At 31.2% G+C, this 19,905-nt stretch overlaps 1 protein-coding gene across 4 annotated transcripts; it reads right to left on the bottom strand.

Moving 5' to 3' along the window:
- Positions 1–354: 354 nt before the first annotated feature.
- LOC131070823 (uncharacterized) lies at positions 355–14,776 on the bottom strand. 4 transcript variants are annotated; one of them, XR_009112408.2, is made up of 5 exons: positions 14,371–14,776; positions 13,701–13,820; positions 12,007–12,079; positions 4,024–4,613; positions 355–953 (listed from the first exon to the last, which is right to left on the bottom strand). XR_009112408.2 is itself a non-coding variant. In XM_058006483.2 (3 exons), exons 1-3 carry the CDS (start codon positions 14,406–14,408, stop codon positions 671–673), a joined length of 441 nt encoding a protein of 146 aa, XP_057862466.2. In that variant the 5' UTR covers positions 14,409–14,748; the 3' UTR covers positions 355–670. The 4 variants fall into 4 exon arrangements, 1 of the variants encoding a protein (XP_057862466.2); XR_009112405.2 differs by lacking the exon at positions 4,024–4,613 and having other exon boundaries at positions 14,371–14,747; XR_009112406.2 differs by lacking the exons at positions 4,024–4,613; positions 14,371–14,776 and adding an exon at positions 14,039–14,363.
- Between the last annotated feature and the right edge of the window lie 5,129 nt (positions 14,777–19,905).

Genomic DNA, 19,905 nt, shown 5'->3' on the forward strand with positions numbered 1-19,905 from the left:
ACTACTCTCGACATGGAGAATTGGTATATCATTCTTCTGGTGATAAGAATAAATTTAATCTATTGTTTTAGGGTCATAGCTACATTATGTATGGCTTCTTGAAAAACATTCTTATTTAGAAAACTATATAATCGACAAATATAAGAGTAAAAAAAATAATAATAATAATAATCAAAACCAGTGATAAACCTATCAAGATAGTTATTAAACGGACTATTAAAAATTTTAAATCTGAGCAATCCAGGAATTTTTTAACATTAGAAGCATTGGGATAGAAACTGTGCAGTGCTTTTGAAATAAAACATATACGTTAATTAGTTGTTTTTTAACCCTCTTTGAATAATACAAAATAGCTTGGAACCAATGGAAAATGCATAACTAAAATATAAATCTAGAATTAGCAACAATCATACGAAGGTTTCGTACAACCCATAGAGATTCCAATTGAATTAGAACTTGAGATTACTATTGGAGTCGAGCAAGGCCTCCATCTGTCACACCCTCTTTGGGATCTACATTAATCTACATTAATGAGCTCATGAGAGCCTTTATTCAGTAGCAAGCTCGTGCATAGGATGGATGTATCCAACATCATGTCGATTGCCATGATACTACTATTTAGAAACATTTTGGATTTAACATCTTTTCACAATATTTTTATCTTAACTGCTCATAATGTTTGTACAAATTGATATTTCCTGAAAGCATGTCGCTGCATTACTTGTATCCTTCTTGCTTTTGAATTTATAAGTTGCGTTGCACGTAGCATGAAATAGCGTATGACAACATCATTTTTCTTTTCACAAGGAATAACCAAGTTTATATTGCTTCCTGCAACTTTTCTTCCCAATACTGTTGTGTTCCAGCTTCGTGATGAAGAGTGCAAAAAACTCAATTCCTGTTTCCTTCCAGAAGAGATGTGGCTTGTCTTAGTAAAGCACTTTAAGCCATTTCTGTAAAAATCAAGGCAGCCATCAGTTTTATGCATAAGAAAGGTGAATATGACGGATTCATAAATTGTCATACTTCCCACTGCTCATAAAATCTTATACAAAAGGTTTATATCTAATAAAGAACTTTACAAATGCTTATATGGTATCCACTATCGACCAGTAAATTCTTCCAAATTGAGTTCAAAACAGACGAACAATTCTGAGAAAACTGAGCATTGCAGATCAGAAAGAGAGGCACATATATATGGCCTATCCGCATACCAAAATGGAATGGATTCAAAATATTATAAACAATGTTATGTAAATGAAAAAAGAAATATTTGGACATACGAAGAGGCATTTTTAATGACGGAGAAATAAAATTGCAGGAATTGCCTTTCAAAAGAAAAATACATCGGATTGACAATGCCTATCCACATACTGAAATGGAATGGATTCAAAATATTATAAACAATGTTATGTAAATGAAAAAAGAAATATTTGGACATACGAAGAGGCATTTTTAAAGACGGAGAAAAAATATTGCAGCAATTGCCTTTCAAAAGAAAAATACATCGGATTGAAATTTGACATTCAAATAAGAACTGCTGGAAATTGCATCCTGATTTGAAGCCAAAATAGCTCATTGAAAGCAATCGGATAAAAACAATTCAAAGCCAAGGAGTTGGAATGCATTTCTGATGTATACGGTATGGTATATTGTTCTATGCGGTAGAGAGAAAACAGGTAATAAAGGGGACCAAGTTTGAAGTGAAGAGTAGGAATCTTCAATATCAATAGGTTAAATGAGGCACGACAAAATAAATGAATTTCACAAATTGATTTATTTTTCCAAGAAATAGTGCATGAACTTTGATTTGGGGCATATGCCAACCATACACCCATGATATTGGTGGCACATGGTATAAATGCTAGAGTTTTATCCATTTGAGGATTCTTGCAAAGAGAATGAACTATTTATGATTGTGTTTATCCACATTTTTTCTTAATTTCTAGTTCCACATTTCCCTTTGTAATGTTCATTTGAACATATGCATTAGAAACCTGTTAGAAAATTAAGGTTTATATTTATTAATTTAGTTATTAAATTAGTTAGTTTGGTGGTAAGTTATCCATGTAAGGGGAAAGGCCAATACATTGGTCTCATAGCAATACTGAAGTTTTGTGCCCATGGAGAGGAAGAATGAAAGGGGGGGAAATATTGGTGATTCATCTTAGAATTTCAACCTGGTAATCGTTATGTTGCTTAAGTAATTTCACTGAAAGAGATTTGTTTTTAATCTTTTTTATGTGGGAGAACATATTAAGAGTGGAAGTGGCAAAATGCATATCATTTGCCAGGATTATTAACCGTATGCAGATTGGTTCGGTAGCATGCAGAAATTAAAACAGTTGACAAGATTAATGACGGGGCAAGCTTCTTATATTCTGTTCAAGTATATTTTGCTTCACCATGGGGAAGAAGGTAGAAATATGGATGCAGGACGGGCGATTGCCTCAGCTCTAGAACAATGGAGTATGGATGTGACGACTACAACAGACGATAAAGCACATGAGCACCCTGCTGCAACGAGGTTTATAACTGTCCTGTTTGTTTTGAGTATAATTTTTCATTCCCTGAAGGATATAACAATCCCACGTTGTGTTCATACTCTGAAGTCCAGTTTCAATGACTGTAGAACAAACTCCGTAGTCCAGTTTCATATCATTGCACAGAGTTGTTTAAATTTACAAACTCTCTGCTATCTAAAATTATTATCACATTGGAAGAGGCCATATAAGCATGATTCTGACAAGAAAGCAATTCTATTTATTAGCAGAACGTACAAGTTCATGCTTATATTTTATTATTCCTTTGTGAAACAACTGGGTATTCATAAATATTTGTTCAAGCAAAATTGCCTCACATGATTTTCATTTGTCTTGAGCATTATAAGGAAAGGAAAACTCAAAACTCTCGATTTATCAATGCTGAAAGAAAATGTTTAGTCCTCATTGTTGGTGACAGAAAGCTTAAACTGTGAGAGGGGTAAAAATTTATTCAAACTAGAAGAATTGCAAAGTAAGGGCTTTATACAGCCCTGTCAAGTTCCATTAAGTGGTTCAATTTTTTAGACAAGTCCAAAGGTAATTGACCCCTATCCACAATGTTTCAATTTTGCAGATGATGATCAGAGGCCCATTTGGTCAAACAATCCACTACTCTATTCCATTCTCAAGGAATATGATTGAAAGTAATAGAATCCAAAGATTCACACAAATTAATAATCTATTTAATGACCAAAGCTAAATGGCAACTAACAGCTTCTAAAGTCCGTCTATTCAACAAATTCACCACCACCTGGGAATCCAAGTCACAAATAATCCTTAGTTGAAGAGGTGGAGTTGATTTTTACATATTTTAAGAACTAAACATATATTAGAGGTTGGAGGAAATCTATCACTCTGAGCTAGCTTCTTGTTTGGGGATGATTCATTGCATGAGAAGCATCTCTTCATCTCTAGTCCTTTCAGGAGCAAGTAGGGGCATGCAGTAATTTGTTGGTTTGTGGATAGGTGAATCCACAAGCTTGGTGAGTAGTTGTTGATTTGTGGATAGTTGAATCCACAAACTTGGTGAGTTGTTGAGTGTCGGTTGGATAATCAGAACATTTGCCTAGACATGAGGAGTTCGGATTGATCTTAAAGGAGAGTTGGATAATCAGAATATTTGCTAGAGATGAAGAGTTTGGGTTGATGTTGATGAAGTGTTGGATGATTAGGACATTTGCGTAGACAGAAAAGTTTGAGTTGATGCTGATAAAGAGTTGGATAATCAAGACATTTACCTAGATAGAAAAGTTTAAGTTGATGTTGATACAATTTTTTTCTATTTTTGTTTTTTCATAATGTAAACCTTAAAAGAGGTTGTTAGAAAATTGAGTTTTACATTTAATAATCTGATTTTTAAGCTAGTCAGGTGGGAAGTTATTCCCATAAGGGAAAAGAAATGGATTTAAAAAAAAAAGTATTTATTTTTGCTGTCCAACAGAAACCATTGTTAGCTGCAAGTGGATTTAATAGCACATACCTTATCATAGAGTACCAGTTTGATATATGACTTCCATGGAAGGCAAATGTATATCCCTCGGATTTCCTACGTTCTGCATACTTCAGCTCACTCTCATCATTATCGAAGACTACAAATTTGTGAAGTGTATCCACATTCAACCTGTGATCCTCATCAAACAAGTGAAAGAATGATCTATTGGTAAATAAATCATTTCTGAGGATTTTACATGGGATATGTTTTTGGCATATTCTTCTTCAGATTACTTATTTTGATCCATACTACCTGAACTAGAATGCTTTTTCATCCATGATACTCTAGTTTCACAATCAACTCTACTTCAGTTGAACATTGTTGCATCTCTACTAGAGGAGAAAATTTGTATATTATATTTTTTAAAAGATCCAAAGTTTAATTTGCCAAGAAGATCGCTTTTTTAAGATATTCCCTAGATTTTATTGCCTTGGAAATATCCTTAATTCCTCGAGACGCAATTACTAAACACTCCAGAACGTCTTATTGCAGCAGCAGCTAAGACGATCTCCAAATAAATTTTATTCCGAATCATTTAGTTCTTGTAGCATTGATGTTCCCATGCCGAGCTCTTCAAGCTGGTGAGAAAAGAAAATTTAGTATTAATTAAATATTAGCTTAAAAACTAAATGAAAATAAACAACAAAAATAGATTTCTTTTATGAAAATGAAACGAAATGTTCGTTAATTTTAATTTCCTTCAACAAAATCAAATGCCAGTGTTCTCCATCATAGTTCCACAACCGAGAGAATGTAGAAGAGGCTCTCCACAAATCATACACCATCTACTAAGACTCTTCAACCCCCATCCTAAGGAAATTGAAAGTATGATAAAAATATCATGAGACTTTGCAACCTTCTGGACCATCAGGCTTAATGTAACAGTTCTTGAAAAATGTTTTTACATAACTTAGCACTGACATTTAAGGTGTGTTTAGAATGTGAAGTCAAACATCATTTGATCATTTTTTTTCTTTTCATTTCTCTGTTTTTTTTCATATTTGAAGAGTTGAACATTTGTAGATTGTGTATAGTGAATCTGTTTAATGGTGAATAATATATTGCCATGCTTGAGAGTGGATGTAACCATATTGGTGAACCATTATAAATCTGGTGTTGATCTCTAATTTTTTTTTTTAATTACGTTTATCTGCTCTTAATTGTTTAACAAGGCCCATATAGGAGCAACCTGTAACAGTTATGTTAAATGGCTTTTTTCAGTATTTCATTCAAGTCACTGACTGCCCTTTTGAGCGAAGCCTCCAATTGTCGAACGTGAGGAGGGCTCGGTTTCACAAACACTTCTACAGACTTGATTGTCCTCCTTTCTCCATTGCCTCCTACCTCCAATCTTGAATTTATCTAAAACACCATTCTTCATCACTAAAACATGATAACTCTTCTTCATTGAAATTGTTTTCCCAATCAATTTCTTCAGCCAAGGAAGCTTGTTGATCTAGTTTGCCATCTAGTAGATCCTAGGCCCTTTTCTTACAATTCAAAATTCTATGCCCACCTTTATTACAATAGAAGCATTTGATTTTCTAAATTAAAGAGAAATGCTTGAATTTGTACTTTTTCTTTCTTGAAAGTGAACTTGCTTTGTTATGTACATATATTCTAAGTCTTCATTATGGTCAAGTAGAGTAGAGATTAATCTTTCAAGATTAATGTTTATTTTTGTTAATGTATTCACCATAGCAAACATATATTTAGGCAAACTATTCAAAAATACTGCTTTGGCATCATCATCTCTTACTTTTTCATTAATATCAGCTAGTTGATTTAAAAGAATGAAACTTATATGATATGTCATTTTTGCACTTTTATCCATTTTCAAACCATACAATTTTTGCTTCAACGTCATCTTAGCACTTTCTACTTCATATCCAAAGAGCTTTTTTAATGACTTCCAAATCTCTTTTGCATACATAGTGAAATCTACATGGTTTAAGTATGCTTTTGAGAAGACAAAGTCATTAATTCTAAAACCTTTTTCAATTTTTGATATTCCACTTAGCAAGTTCATTTGCATCAGATAGTATGACAAGTTTGATTTGACAAAATCTCAAAGATTTTTTTTAATCATGTGTAACTGCATCTATATCTGCCATATATCAAAATATCTACCTTCAAACTTCAAATTTCTTTAACAAAACTTAATTTATGCTTGCCTACCCCTTAATCAAAGGAAAATCGAAGGTGTTAGGTTCCATTGATAATGCACCTTGATTGGGAGCACTACTATAAAAATCAACAGCTTTGTCCACTTGACTTTAAAATTTTGAAATGGCCATTGACGATTCATGAAAATTCACAAAATTCTAAAGAAATAATACAGCTTAACTTTTAGATTATGACAACATTGACATGCTTCATTTGATCCAAATAAAACAAAAGAGCTAAGACGCTATCTTGATGAGCACTAAATAAAGTTTTTAATACGCACAAGATTTTAATTTAATCAATTCGTTCACCTTCCTTTCCTCGTTGATAATGATCTGTTTTTTCCTTGACCAATTAATATGCTTGACTGGCAGATTTCACTTTAAAAAAAAAAAAGCTGCGATACCTTTCTTAAAACTGTTAGAGATTTCCTTTTGAATATATCAATTGTGACTTTCTTTTCTGAGGGAAAATGTTTTATTATTAATGTTTTGAACAGCTTGAACCTTCTTAGTGCTACCTATGATCGATGCGGTGGTCTTATGAAAAAATGGCGGCCTTCTTGCTCCAACTAACTTCTCTACGCAAACCCTTGATTCATCCTTGCATAGCGGCCAAGGTGATCTCCTTTGTGGTGGCAAGCTTCTCCAATTCAACATTCTTGATAGTTGCCATTTGTGAAATGTTTGTGAAGACCTTCATTTTTGCAGCAACTCTATCTTTTTCTCCCGAACTACCTTCCTTAGCTCACACGGTGGCATCTAATTCACTATCCAGAGTATTTGGAATAATACATTTATATAGGAAGAAATATTCCTGTAATTTCTCCAGTACAATTCTACCTTAATCTAGAAATAGAGAGCTATTAAAATAACTTGTAACAAACAATTTGAGCACTAATAGTAATTTCCAACAGCATTGACGTCAAGGAGACCTTTTTGCTCCTATAACAAAGATGAGTTCCATCCGATTGATTCTAGCCATGGCAGCTTAGTTTAGCCTAGTTTTCGAGTTGGTGAGAAGGAGTATCTTGTATGCAAATCGAAAAAAAGTTTTATATGGCCTAAAGCAGGCACATATGGCATGGAACATCAAAATCGACGAGTATTTCGTTGAACGAGTACTTCAACAAGAGTCCTTTGGATGCTAATCTATACATCAAAAGCATGGGTATTGATCTCATTCTTATCATCATATATGTGGTACTGAGGCAAGTACAATTGAACAAATCAAACTTATTATTAATGTAGATTTTGATATGACCAATTTAGGCCTCCTACATTAGTCTATAGATGTAGAAGTTTGGCAAACAAAAATTCAAAATGACAAATTGTAAACTTCCATGAACACCTATGAAGAAGGGTTGAAACTTGTCAAAATTGACTTAACACCTATGAAGAAGGGTTGAAACTTGTCAAAATTGACTTACTCAACGATAATTAATGAGTCAACATATAGGCAAGTAGTGGGTAGCCTTATTTATCTTACAACTACTTGACCCAACTTCTCATCTTAGTGGCGCTAGTACTGTGTTTGGAGATTTAAAATCGTCTTAAAGTTTATCAGACCATATCTCATCCCTAAACCCTGTTATAATGACACAACATCATACAACAAATATCTCAGCATCTTTGTGATGAGGACAGGTAACATCCTATGGTGACAAGAGCAAAGGACATAAAAAAATTTAATGTATACAAAAATTAATAGCATCCTCTATTAATGGTACCTGATTCGCCAAAGCTAAAGCTAATTGTGGCAACTGAGTGAGATGTGAACTACAAAATTTAAAGAAATAGAAAAAGTAAAGAGGTGGGGCTCCTTGCTAGAGTGGCACAGCTAAATCACGTGACTTTACCAACAATATTGTTAAACAATAACGCTTGCAAGCTTCGTATTCTAAACTCTGTAATGTTTTTCCCAATCCAAGAACTGCGGGGATTGGAGGAATTGGAAGAGATAACTCTAATGCTATTCGTTTCTTTTTCTCTATATACAGAAGGCACCAGACTAATAATCTTATGGAAGCTCAAGCTATTCTTATTGCTTTGGGAAGGGGATATAGCCTTGGCTTGCGCAATGTTATATGTGAGTATAATTCTCAGATTCTTTTTAATATGCTCAATGATCAGATGTTTGAAAGTGTCAGTTGTCAGTTGACTTCTATATAGCAACAGATTCTTCATTTAAGTAGGTGTTTAGATTATATTTCCTTTGAAAGTGTCAGTTGTCAGTTGACTTCTATTGGGCAACAGATTCTTCATTTAAGTAGGTGTTTAGATTATATTTCCTTTGTTCATATGCTAAGAGAATGGAATAATGGAATAAGGTGGGAAGAGAATGGAATAAGGTGGGTGATTGTTTAGCTGAATGAGCTTTAGAACATAAGGGCAACTGGAAAATTGAAGATTGGGAACAACTCCCCTTAAACTATTCCCAAAGTCTTGAGAAGTTTTTTTCTAGAAGATGAGTCTGGATAGTTTGTTGTTCTATGGGATCTATCTATGGTCTGTGCATTCTCTTAAGATGGATAGTGGTTGTTGCAGTGTCATTCGCTTCTTTAAGGGGTTTGGAATCAGTTGTTACTTTCTGAGTTTTGTATGGCATTATTTTCTAGATTCTTGACTATTGAATATCTTTTTTTCATTAAAAAAAAAAGGCTAAATTAATAGGCTTATTATATTATTCTATAAACATCTTCAAGAAGAGGTTTACCAACTGATAAACAACTCCATCCTTGTTTAGAACCAAATCCAAAATTTCTTAGAAAGCAACTCTTTTTCCAACCTTAGCCTTATGATTGGCTTTGTTAAGAGGATTGTTTGTTGAAATAAAAGATTTCCATTCTACCCAAAATCATTGTTGTTATTAAAAAAGTTGTTGGGAGAAAGACCTTCACTATGACAGCCTTATTGAGGATGATATCAGAACTACATAAAAATTTCTTCTTAATTAATGGTTCTATCAATTCCTTAATAGTATCCTTATTCCCCCCAAGATCCAAGAGAATAGCTAAAAACATTGACGCCACATCAGAATTGACTTTGTAATTACGATCTATAGACAAAAATTCCTCACTAAGAACCCACTCTAGAGCAAATAAAGCATACCCTTTGTTGGTCTTAAAAAAAGTTTTCATCCTCTATTTGTTGATTTCACCATGTCTGTCCATTTGCCTTTGTTTACAATCAAACGAACTAGAATATTCATCTCTCTCTCTATATATATATAATTTATTGTTGTAAGATACTAAATTCAATTTAAAAAAATTCAAGATGATCTTGTTAAAAACATTCTAAAAATTACAAACAATTATATTCTATCTTTAAAAATAGATATTAATTCATGTTAAAAAAATTCAACATGATCTTGTTAAAAATATTTTAAAAATAACAAACAATTATATTTCCTCTCTAAATATATTTTAAATTACTATGCATTTTAATTTTGATAATAAATATATTAATGGAAAAAGAATAATATCTATTAGTAATAAATGAAAAAATCTAAAATTTACTATTACCATTCATAATAAGTTTCTAAAATCATATTAAAAAATGTTTAAGATAATCTTATTAAAAAAATTCTAAAAATTAAAAAACAACTATAATCTGTCTTTGGAAATATTCTAAATTGTGTATTTTTACAAATAAACATTATATATTTACATTATAAATAGAAATATTATTACATTTATATAAATGAATTTATATAATAATTTAAAATGTCATATATACAGTTATATAAAACTAGCATACCTAAAGTAGGTACCTAAGATAAAGTACGTCGAAGATATCATATTTTTTAATTATTCCACTTAAAAACTTATTATATTGTTATATAATATATTATATTAATATCAAATTATTATTAAGATGTGATTATTATATTATCATATTAAGACTACATTATTATTATTATATATCTGTTCTTATCTTAATCCTAAAAATGGATTTCTTTTCAATCTTCATAATTAATAATAATATTACTTCTAATATATTATTATATTATATATTTATATATTAACATACTAATCTTCTACTAAAAATTATATATATATATGGTTTATCTATCTTGTTTGTTTGGTTTTAGAGGGGTTTCTCTTGTGTAAACATCTGGCTCGAGTCTAGATACAATGGCTGAATTCGAAAGCAGAATACATCTACTCTGCTTCGCTCCCACGGTTCTTAATGAAACCCCTTGTTATATTTGGTAGTATGGTTAGCAGCGACAGTTTTTCTTAAGTACAAATTCAGAACAGCGACCTGTATAATTAATCAGGAATCTCTTTTCTTCAGCATCTCGTTAACAAGGGGGTGAACAGGGCCCTGTTGTTGGCTCGACCTTCTTGGTATTTTAGCTTTACAGATTAGGTGCTTCGGTGACCGTAAATCTGTGTCTCCATGGTTTAAACTGATGATTCACATGAGATTAGAAGTTTATCTTCAGCATACTTGATTTTCTCTAGGTTCCTTTGCTTTCATTGATTTAATATCTCGTATTTTATTACGAACTGCGAGATTTAGGTCTTGTAGCTCTGGTTTTATCTTTGCAAAGGCTAAGTATTATTGTAGATCTGAAATGATATATGGTTTTAAGTCCCACTCCTAAATTGTTGGTACTGCTTCTATGATTAAGGCAAACAAAATTCCCAAGATTTCCTGGTGGTTGTAAGATGGTGCAGGCAAAAGACAACCCCTATGATAGCGAAGAAGTTTCTCCACCGGGGGCTCTTTTGGAAGAGACCTTGTATCAGTTGTAGCGTTTCTTCTATATTTGGAGCTTAGATGTTTAAGAGGAAAGTGATGTTTAAAAAAATCATGATTTTTTTTATTTTTCATGTATTTAAGTGTCACAAACATGTCGCTTCTAGTTTTTATTGATGAATGTTTTTTTGCATTCTTATGTAAATGTAATACAACTATAAGATTTTTATAATGGTAATATAGAATTAAAAATATTCATTAGATCATCAAATTCAAAGCTTGTTATAAAATCAAAAACATGGTCTAAGAAGTAGTGGGAGAAGTAGCATCTCAAAGATGGGATCAAAAAGACATCATGACACATTTTACTTTTCCTGTCGTGACATACATGCAATCTAAACTAGACCACCTCACAAATCCAATCTAATTAACATATTAACTCTTAATTTGTTTAGCAACAATGAAGTGCACTTAAGGAATTACAACATGGCAGCAAAAGGCAAGTATCCAATAATTTTATTTTGCATACAAAAGCTTAAAACAATAATGAGGCATTAATAACTATCTCACAATTATTTGTGGACCTTAAAAAAAAGGCAAATACATTTAATTTAAGTGGTAATTAGAGATTATTGGGTAGAAAGAAAATCAATCATTTGGAAATTAACTAAATTCATTCTTTTAGATATAAATTAATTTTGGTACTTAAATAAATAATTATATATTTTTAGTGAAAAAGAATTTAATATTTCAAATAAATAAAATTATAAAATCAATAATATGATTAACAACATATATCTTTATAAAAAAATTAATTATGTTTCTAATTAGCTAGAAGATAAATAAAATCTTAATGTTTATATTTTTAATTAAATATATCTTTGTATAAAAGATAATTTGATGCATACTAAAAACTATAAAATTTCTTCCAAATATTAATCATTTTTTAATATTATAAAATAAAATTACTTAATTTATAACAAACATAATTTGAAAGTTAAAATTAAAAAATGAACTTAAAAAAAACTTAAAGCTAAATATTAAAAAATGAACTTAAAAAAAACTTAAAGCTAAATATTAAAAAATGATGAAGATTTACCCATAGTTGGCCCTATCTTTCCAATTCCGCTCATTCTCTAGTAAAGCCACCAGGCAAAAATGAACTTATTGTCCTGAACCATAAACCAGATAACTTTTTTATATCATTGGCCGTAAACCAGACATTCAAACTGAAAATAAATATTAAAATCTTCTATTATCTTTGATCATAAACTAAAAATAATATAAGGAAAGCCGAATAAATTTTTATCATCCTTACCCATATATCATTAATCAAACATAAATTAAAAGAAAAAACAATCACTGGAGAGCTGTACTGCAGTGCTGGTTTGCCAAGAAACTCAACAGGATGACAAGTTTATTAAGTTAATCATTACCCATGCTTATTAGAATGGCAAGTTTATGAAGATACCATTCAAAGCTCAGCAATGGAGAAATTCTCAAAGTGATGAATTGCCCAAGCCCTACAGACCAGCAAAAACACCCAATAATCCCATGGTTCACCCTATGTACCTCACAGCAGGATTTTTCCTTCCCATTTGGCATCAGATTGAAGCCTTCTCAATTTCACAGAACCAGCCTCCAAAGAATCATTAATCAAAGACCCTCGACTGTTTTGAATTCCATTAGGTTTGAGATTTACACAGCTTAGTCTATCGGGACTAACCTAGGATTGACCATGGCTGACTCGAAGTTTGAAAAAGATTCAAGCTTTCATTTGAAAGTTGAAACTGTAGTTTGAACTTTGACCCATCTAAAAATATTAATCAAAGTTTTAAAGCAAAAAAGCCAGGTCAAAATCTTCAGCAAATTTTGCAGAAATCTTCTTTTTGATAATGTATGAGTACAATACAAAATGTTGATTCACAGAAATTTATACAATTTATCCAAAATCACTAAACACAATCTTCATCTTTGACTGATTTCCACCTGGGCGAGGTATAGAGCTATACATAAGGCCAATACTTATGAAGACATGATTGAACCAAGCTGTGAAGAAATTTTCTACCAGGGAACACACACAAGTCTCCAACGGTAGGTAATCCCAATAACAAGGATATTATACCTACTCACATGAGGAATCAGCCAAGGTCTTGAGAATACTGAAATCCCAATACCTTGATTTCTTATACTGGTAAAAAGGGTTTGTCTTTCCCTATTGGACATCATGGTACAAAACTGACTTTCTATGAGGTGACACACCCCTATTACTGCTCTAATCAAACATGTTTAACTGGGAAGTTTAAATGGCTTCCAATTCACTAGCACTGATGGACGCACAAGCATAACCCTCAGACCTGGCATCTAAGCTACAAGGATGCAGTAGCCCCTCGGGGATGTTTCTAGAGGCATTCTATTTTTCAAAAACAAACAGTAAAACCAATTGATAAACCCTTCACAGCAACGTCCCAAGGTCAAAACGCTCTATAAAAACATTGCCATATTTGAAAATGCCCTTGGGTAATGCATAAGTTATATATGTGGTACCAAGATAATCCACATGTGAGCAATGGGCATTCATTTTCTATCTAGAAAACCGAAAAAAGGGCACGGACAAAATGAAATTTAGGAACTCTTTATAGCAGCACCCTAAAACCTCTGCAACAACAAAAAGCTTTTTTACTCGAAAGAAATCTCTAAGAAAACCCTTAATGGGACTCATACTGAAGTAATCAATAAGTGGCCATTATTCTCTTCACTAAAACCAGGAAAAATGGCATAGCGCAAACTAACCTCCTCCTGTCTTGCAAAAAAGACGTTACCAAATTCCCCCTTTCGCAGCGGCTTACGAATATTGAATTCATTAAATATCCATCGTTTATCTTCCTTCTTTCCACCAACTTCTTCCTCGGCCTGATCAACAAAATCCCATAAAGCACAGTGTAAGTTTACCTAAAACCCATCACAGAAATATAAGAATAAAATGATATTGGCAATGCCCTCTTCACATTCTGATCAATAGAAGAACCCACAAATGCACATTTTAAATTTCTTTTAAAATATGCATATGTTTTCAACCATATTGACATAAAACCCATTATCTAAAATCTTAGAATAAGATCCAATGGTACCATGTTTTGAGCCTAGGTACCGATCTCGCGACTCATCACCATAATTGCATGCTGGTTGATATAAGAAAAAATGGGTGAACCAGAAAATGCAAAAGCGAAATGGATTAACAAATGGGTGGGAATTAAAATGAGGAGTCCTAAGCAAAATGACTGAATTCTTTTTCTTCAACAAGCAAGAATAAGATTCGGATGATGATTTGGCTTAATAGAAAATTAAATGCAAATATTGCAGAAGCATTCATCCCCATGCTGCTCACAAGTTAAACCCTGAACAGATACATAAATTTAAAAAAGCACACCAAAATTAAAACACAAAAACAAAAACAACTTACAGAGAAATCGTATAGTTTAAAATGTACGCCACATACATGCAGCACGCACACACTAGCCCACAACCACTCAATACCAGATCACGGAAGTATTGCTTATGCTTTGCCCAGTTTATATTGAACAGCACAGTGCAGAAACAAGTGTCCTTTACATTATCACGTTAATGGAATGTTGATGAACTTTGGAAATATAGTACTAGCAGTTAGAGGGAATACTATCATCGGCTTCTAAACTATGCACACGCATCTTATGTGACCATTATTATCTTTATCATTAACTTTTACAAGGTGTTTCAAGAATAATGAATAAACGAACGTTCACGAGATCAAGCTGTCGAAGGTTGGAGGGTCTAATGGAGGGATTTCTCGGATTTTTTTTTAAGTGGGTGGTCTAATGAAATTTGTACTGGAGATCTTCTTAAAAATTTAAGCTTGTGTCAATGGGTCTTGGTCTATTGGTGAAGTTGAATGGGTCCAAATGAGCCTACCAAAGATAAGTGTGCAAGGCTGTGACATCATAAGGGATGAGGCGGGCTGGTTCAAAAATAGAACTTAAGTCTCATCTCATTTATATATAATTTTAAAATATAAGTACAAAATTTGATCTTTTTAAAATAGAAAACATAAAATATTATTTTATATTGTTTTATAATAAAATATATGACAAAAATGTCAATTTTTATGTTGAAGGCATACTTATATAAAGTTTTCAACTTACTTATTGAAATCAATGGTTCAAAATTGACTAGAAGGACCAAGACGATTGAATTGATCTCAATCGTATATTTATATTAATATTAATTTTTAAAAATTGATAAAAAACTAAAAAAATATATTTTAATTTGGTTAATTAGAAAAATAATTAATTTAAAATAAATGATAAAAAAAACTAAAAAATATATTTTAATATAAATAATAAGAAAAAGAATGTGCACAAAAGAAAAATCAACTATTTTATGTTTTTAATAATAATATTTTTTAATGACATCTTCTTTTATTTGAATATTGGATATTTTTTCTAAGTTTCAAAAGTGGAAAAGACAAAATTATTAAAAAAAGAAAGAATTAGCTATCTCTAATTTTTAAAATGATTGATTTTTCATTAATGAAAATCTTATTTTAATTATTTATATTTCTCCATCTCTAACTATATCTCTATGTTTATATCTCTATGTTTCTCTCTCTCTCTCTCTCTCTCTCTCTCTCTCTCTCTCTCTCTCTCTCTCTCTCTCTCTCTCTCTCTCTCTCTCTCTCTCTCTCTCTTTTCACCCCTCTACCTCTCTCTCTCCCTTTCACTTGATTGCAAACATAACATGAGTCTGTTGGTTATAGAACTTGATTATCTTCCTAATTGAAAAGTTTTGTTTCAATTATAACTGGAACCTTGTAAGAGGATGCAAAACAGGATTTGAAACTATCACTTCTCCATTGAGACCTTTGTTGCATAAGCAACAATATTTTCTAAATTTGGCCTACCAATTGATCTCATGTACTACGCAAATTTATGCAAAAAATAGACTAAATTTTGCCCTAATTGACTTTCCACACCTCTTCGGCATACCCATTACACACTAAGGTGCAATTGCTAGTTTATTCATATTTTACCAACTTCAATGCAAACCTCATAAGATGTGTTGATTTGTCTTGAATGTATATGAATACATCTTTACAATATAAAAATTTAATTCGAATGATAATAGATTTCGACATGATAGATTTGCATAAGTGTGATTAATATGAAATGATGGAGTGGTCCTATTTATAGGCTTTCTAAGAAAAAATCACAAATGAGTCAACTCAATTGATAAATGAAAATTTGTCATTTCAAATAGATAATAATGAATTATTTAATTTAATTAATAGATAAACATGAGAAAGAAATTTTCATTTCTAAAATATTAAAATTTAATTCAAATGATAATAGATTTCCACACGATAGATTTGCATAAGTGTGATCAATATGAAATGATGAAGGAAGTGATCCTATTTATAAACTTTCTAAAGAAAAATCAAATAAAACATGAGTATGAAATCAAGGGTTTGTTAATGAACTATGTAACAAGTTGACTCGATTGATAAATGAAAATTTGTCATTTCAAACTATTAAAGAGATAATAATGAATCATTAATTTAATCGACGTATAAACGTGAGAAAGAAGTTTCCATTTGAAAAAAAGATGATTGATGAATGATAAAGAAAATTCTAAAATTATATAGAGTTAAGTAATAGAAAAGGAGCAGTGGACTGAAAAGGCAAAAAATAAATTTATTTCAAAATGGATAACTACATGTCATTTAATTGAATGGATAAATGAAAATCACTATAATTAACATTCGTTGCAATAGACATAGATATAAAAGGAAACAATAAATCATGGGAATTTCTTTAAGAAGGCTGCCCAATAATAAATTAATAAAGGGGGGGTTGATGTGATTGATGGGGAAAAAATGTTAATGAATGATTAAATAATGAATAGTAATGAAAATGATGAAAGGTTGATGATTAGGAGAACTAATGATTAATGATGATAGTAAGGGTTAAGTGAAATAATTTTAGAATCTATATTTTGTTTTTTACTATTTTCTTTTTTTTTTAAGTTTTTTTCTTGGTATATTTTCAATTGGGATATTAATCAAATTAAGAATAGAAGTGAAGAGCACACAGGAAATACTGATCACTTCTAAATTTTTAACTGAAAGAAACCACATAAGTCACGAAAAGAGCAACCATAAAGACATAAACACCGAATTTCTCATGGAAAACCCTTTCAAGTAAAAACCCATGGCATGCAAAGCTTTAATTAACAAAAATGGGTACCAACCTAGATTACAGATGTGAGCACCAACCCACAGAGAGAACCAACTCTAAACAACTAAAGCACCCACTCCATATTGAGCACCAACTCAAAACACTAAAAATGAATCACAAAAATCAAATATATAATCACAACACTCAAAAAATATCAACAACCCTGAAACATATAAGTTCTTGTCAGTCAACTTCTTCATATCTGTCTTCGTACATTTATTTCAAAGCTTCCATCAATAGGTACATGCATTTCCTTGAAGATCATTTAGTGAAGTTGATACTCTATTTTAAGCAATAATGTATATGTTCCTTTATTTCAAAAAATAGCTTCAATAACATATCATATTTTTTTTTAAATATCTTCAATTATTGCAAAACTATCATTGTATTCCCAAAAATAATGCAAGAGTAATCATCGCTCCAAAAAAATTGCTCTTTTGAAAACTGCAGACACATATATTCTTCGCCCAGCAGAAATATATTCTCTCAACTTATTCATATCACACTTTCATTAAAAATGACACCTTCAACTTCAGTCCCAAAATGAGGATCATAATATTATATGTTTTCAAACATCCTTCACACGGAAAATAATATTCAGAAAGATTAACATTGTTGTACCATTTAGGCATTGACACTTATTTTTCATTTAAAAAAACTTGAGCCAACTACACAAAGTTTGCATAGAGGACTCATCTATAGTGAAATGTCGGCTCTTTCATAATATTGGAATAAAACATGTGGAAGGATGACTTCATGAAAAAATAAAAACTCTATTTCTTTGCTGACAGAGGTTGCGACTTCAAAAAAATATGTTACAAAGATGTGAAGCCATCACACCCAAAATAGAATGAATGAATGAATTCATTTCAAACAATCACAACTTTCTAATGTCATCCAAGAATACAAAACATTTCATTTAAATCTTTGCCTTCAAATAAAACACATGTTGCTACCTTTCACGATGTCTCTTGTTTTCTCGTTCAACCTTGAAATAGAGACAAGTCTAATGTTGTTTAGAAAGACTAGGAATACATTAAGTTACAATTGCCAGAAATTATATTTGTAAAAGATAGATCGATTTCAAGAAATCGATGATTCCGAAAATAAATTTTGATGCACCCCATGAATCGTACCTTTATATTTACTTGTTGGCTAATTATAGGAGTCAACCTTCAAGAAAGACATGACAAATAAATAATTTGACTTGGCATGAGAAGCTGACATGCAGATAAGTAAATAGGACAATCAGTCATCTTAGGCAGACACATAACTAGGTTGCCATAACCCTCTTTTTAGACCTTCATTAAACTTTCTATTATTATTCTTATTCTTATTATTCTTACTACTACTACTACTACTACCACCACCACTGCCGCCGCCACCACCACCACCACCACTACTACTACTACTACTATTAATTTTATGAGCAATGTTAATTAAAGATGAAAAATTTAATAAGGGTGGAATTAGTTTAAAAAGAAGAATTAATAAGTCGTGACTTGCAGGTGAGGTCATTATTTATTTAGAAATTATTTATTTCCTCAATATTATAATTGAGCACATGGTGTAGGAGAAATAAGAAGATTCTAGAAATGAAGTCAAATTCAGATTTTAAATGCATGGTCAAATCTAACTACCACTATGACAAGTTGTAAGGAATATGTCTTGCATGAAAATATTTTTGTGAAGGAATCTCAAATTCAAATTTCAAATGCATGGTCAAGTGTAACCCCCACTATGACAACAATCATTTTGCATGAAATTAATTTTGAAATTTCTTATTTTCTCAATATGTTAATTTAGCACATGTCGTAGGAGGAAATAGAAGCTTACAGAGGTAAAATTCAAATTTCATATTCTTGCATGTAACTACTCCACTAAGTGATCAATCAATTTTGCATAAAACCAATTTTGGAAAAAGAACCTCCATTTTCAATTAATTATCTTGGTAGTGGAATTGGTGCATCTTTTCTATATAATGTATGCAAAGCTTTCAAAAAGGGAGTTTGTAGTTTGGGGATGAAAAGAAATTTTCTAGAGTTCTTATTCTTGTTGGTAGAAATAGAATTTGGTAGTCACTTGTATAGTAGGTTTCTTTTAAGTTTGGTTGAAGAATTTTTCATGAAGTTACAATGAAGGATCTAAGAAGGATAGCTGGAAGATTGGAGAGGATTCAACATCAAGCTTCGACAATCCAGGTTCTCCTCTCTTGCACTCTCAATTACATGTGTAAAATTTGAATTTTTAATATATAGATTTTATCTCTCTGGAATCTTCATTTATCTAAAAAATTGCTCATCTTAATTGTTTAGAAAGATTAATAAAAAAAATCTATTTTCATTAAAAATAAATAAAAATTAAAAAATAATACATTGCTAAAAGTTCTTTTCAAAAAAATGCATATGAAGATTTATGTTTATATATTTAATCTGTTTTAGAGAAAAAGAAAGAAAAATCAAATCTTTTGCTTTCTTAAATTTTAAAATCTAGAAAAAGGATCTGTGTAAAAAAAAATCTTATTTTCCTATGAATATATGTTGATCATCTGTGTATAAATCTTTTTTTATTATTATTATTTCTTTTTTAATTACTTTCATGTGAATAAACCTATTTCCGTGAGCATATGATCACCTGTGTATAAATCTTACTTCTCTTATTTATTATTTTTTGGTGAATAAATATTCTCTCTGTGAATATAAATTTATTCATCTATTTATAGATCTTAT

This window comes from Cryptomeria japonica, chromosome 11, assembly GCF_030272615.1.
Source record: "Cryptomeria japonica chromosome 11, Sugi_1.0, whole genome shotgun sequence".
In the NCBI taxonomy this organism is placed as follows: Eukaryota; Viridiplantae; Streptophyta; class Pinopsida; order Cupressales; family Cupressaceae; genus Cryptomeria; species Cryptomeria japonica.

What these genes read in the sequence shown, in the direction of transcription:
- LOC131070823 (XM_058006483.2), bottom strand. Translation starts at nt 14,408, where the DNA reads ATGTATGTGGCGTACATTTTAAACTATACGATTTCTCT. An exon ending in TTAAACTATACGATTTCTCT is followed by an intron (nt 13,821 to 14,370) that starts GTAAGTTGTTTT and finishes TTTGTTGATCAG; the next exon opens with GCCGAGGAAGAAGTTGGTGG. An exon ending in TTTTTGCAAGACAGGAGGAG is followed by an intron (nt 954 to 13,700) that starts GTTAGTTTGCGC and finishes TGATTTTTACAG; the next exon opens with AAATGGCTTAAAGTGCTTTA.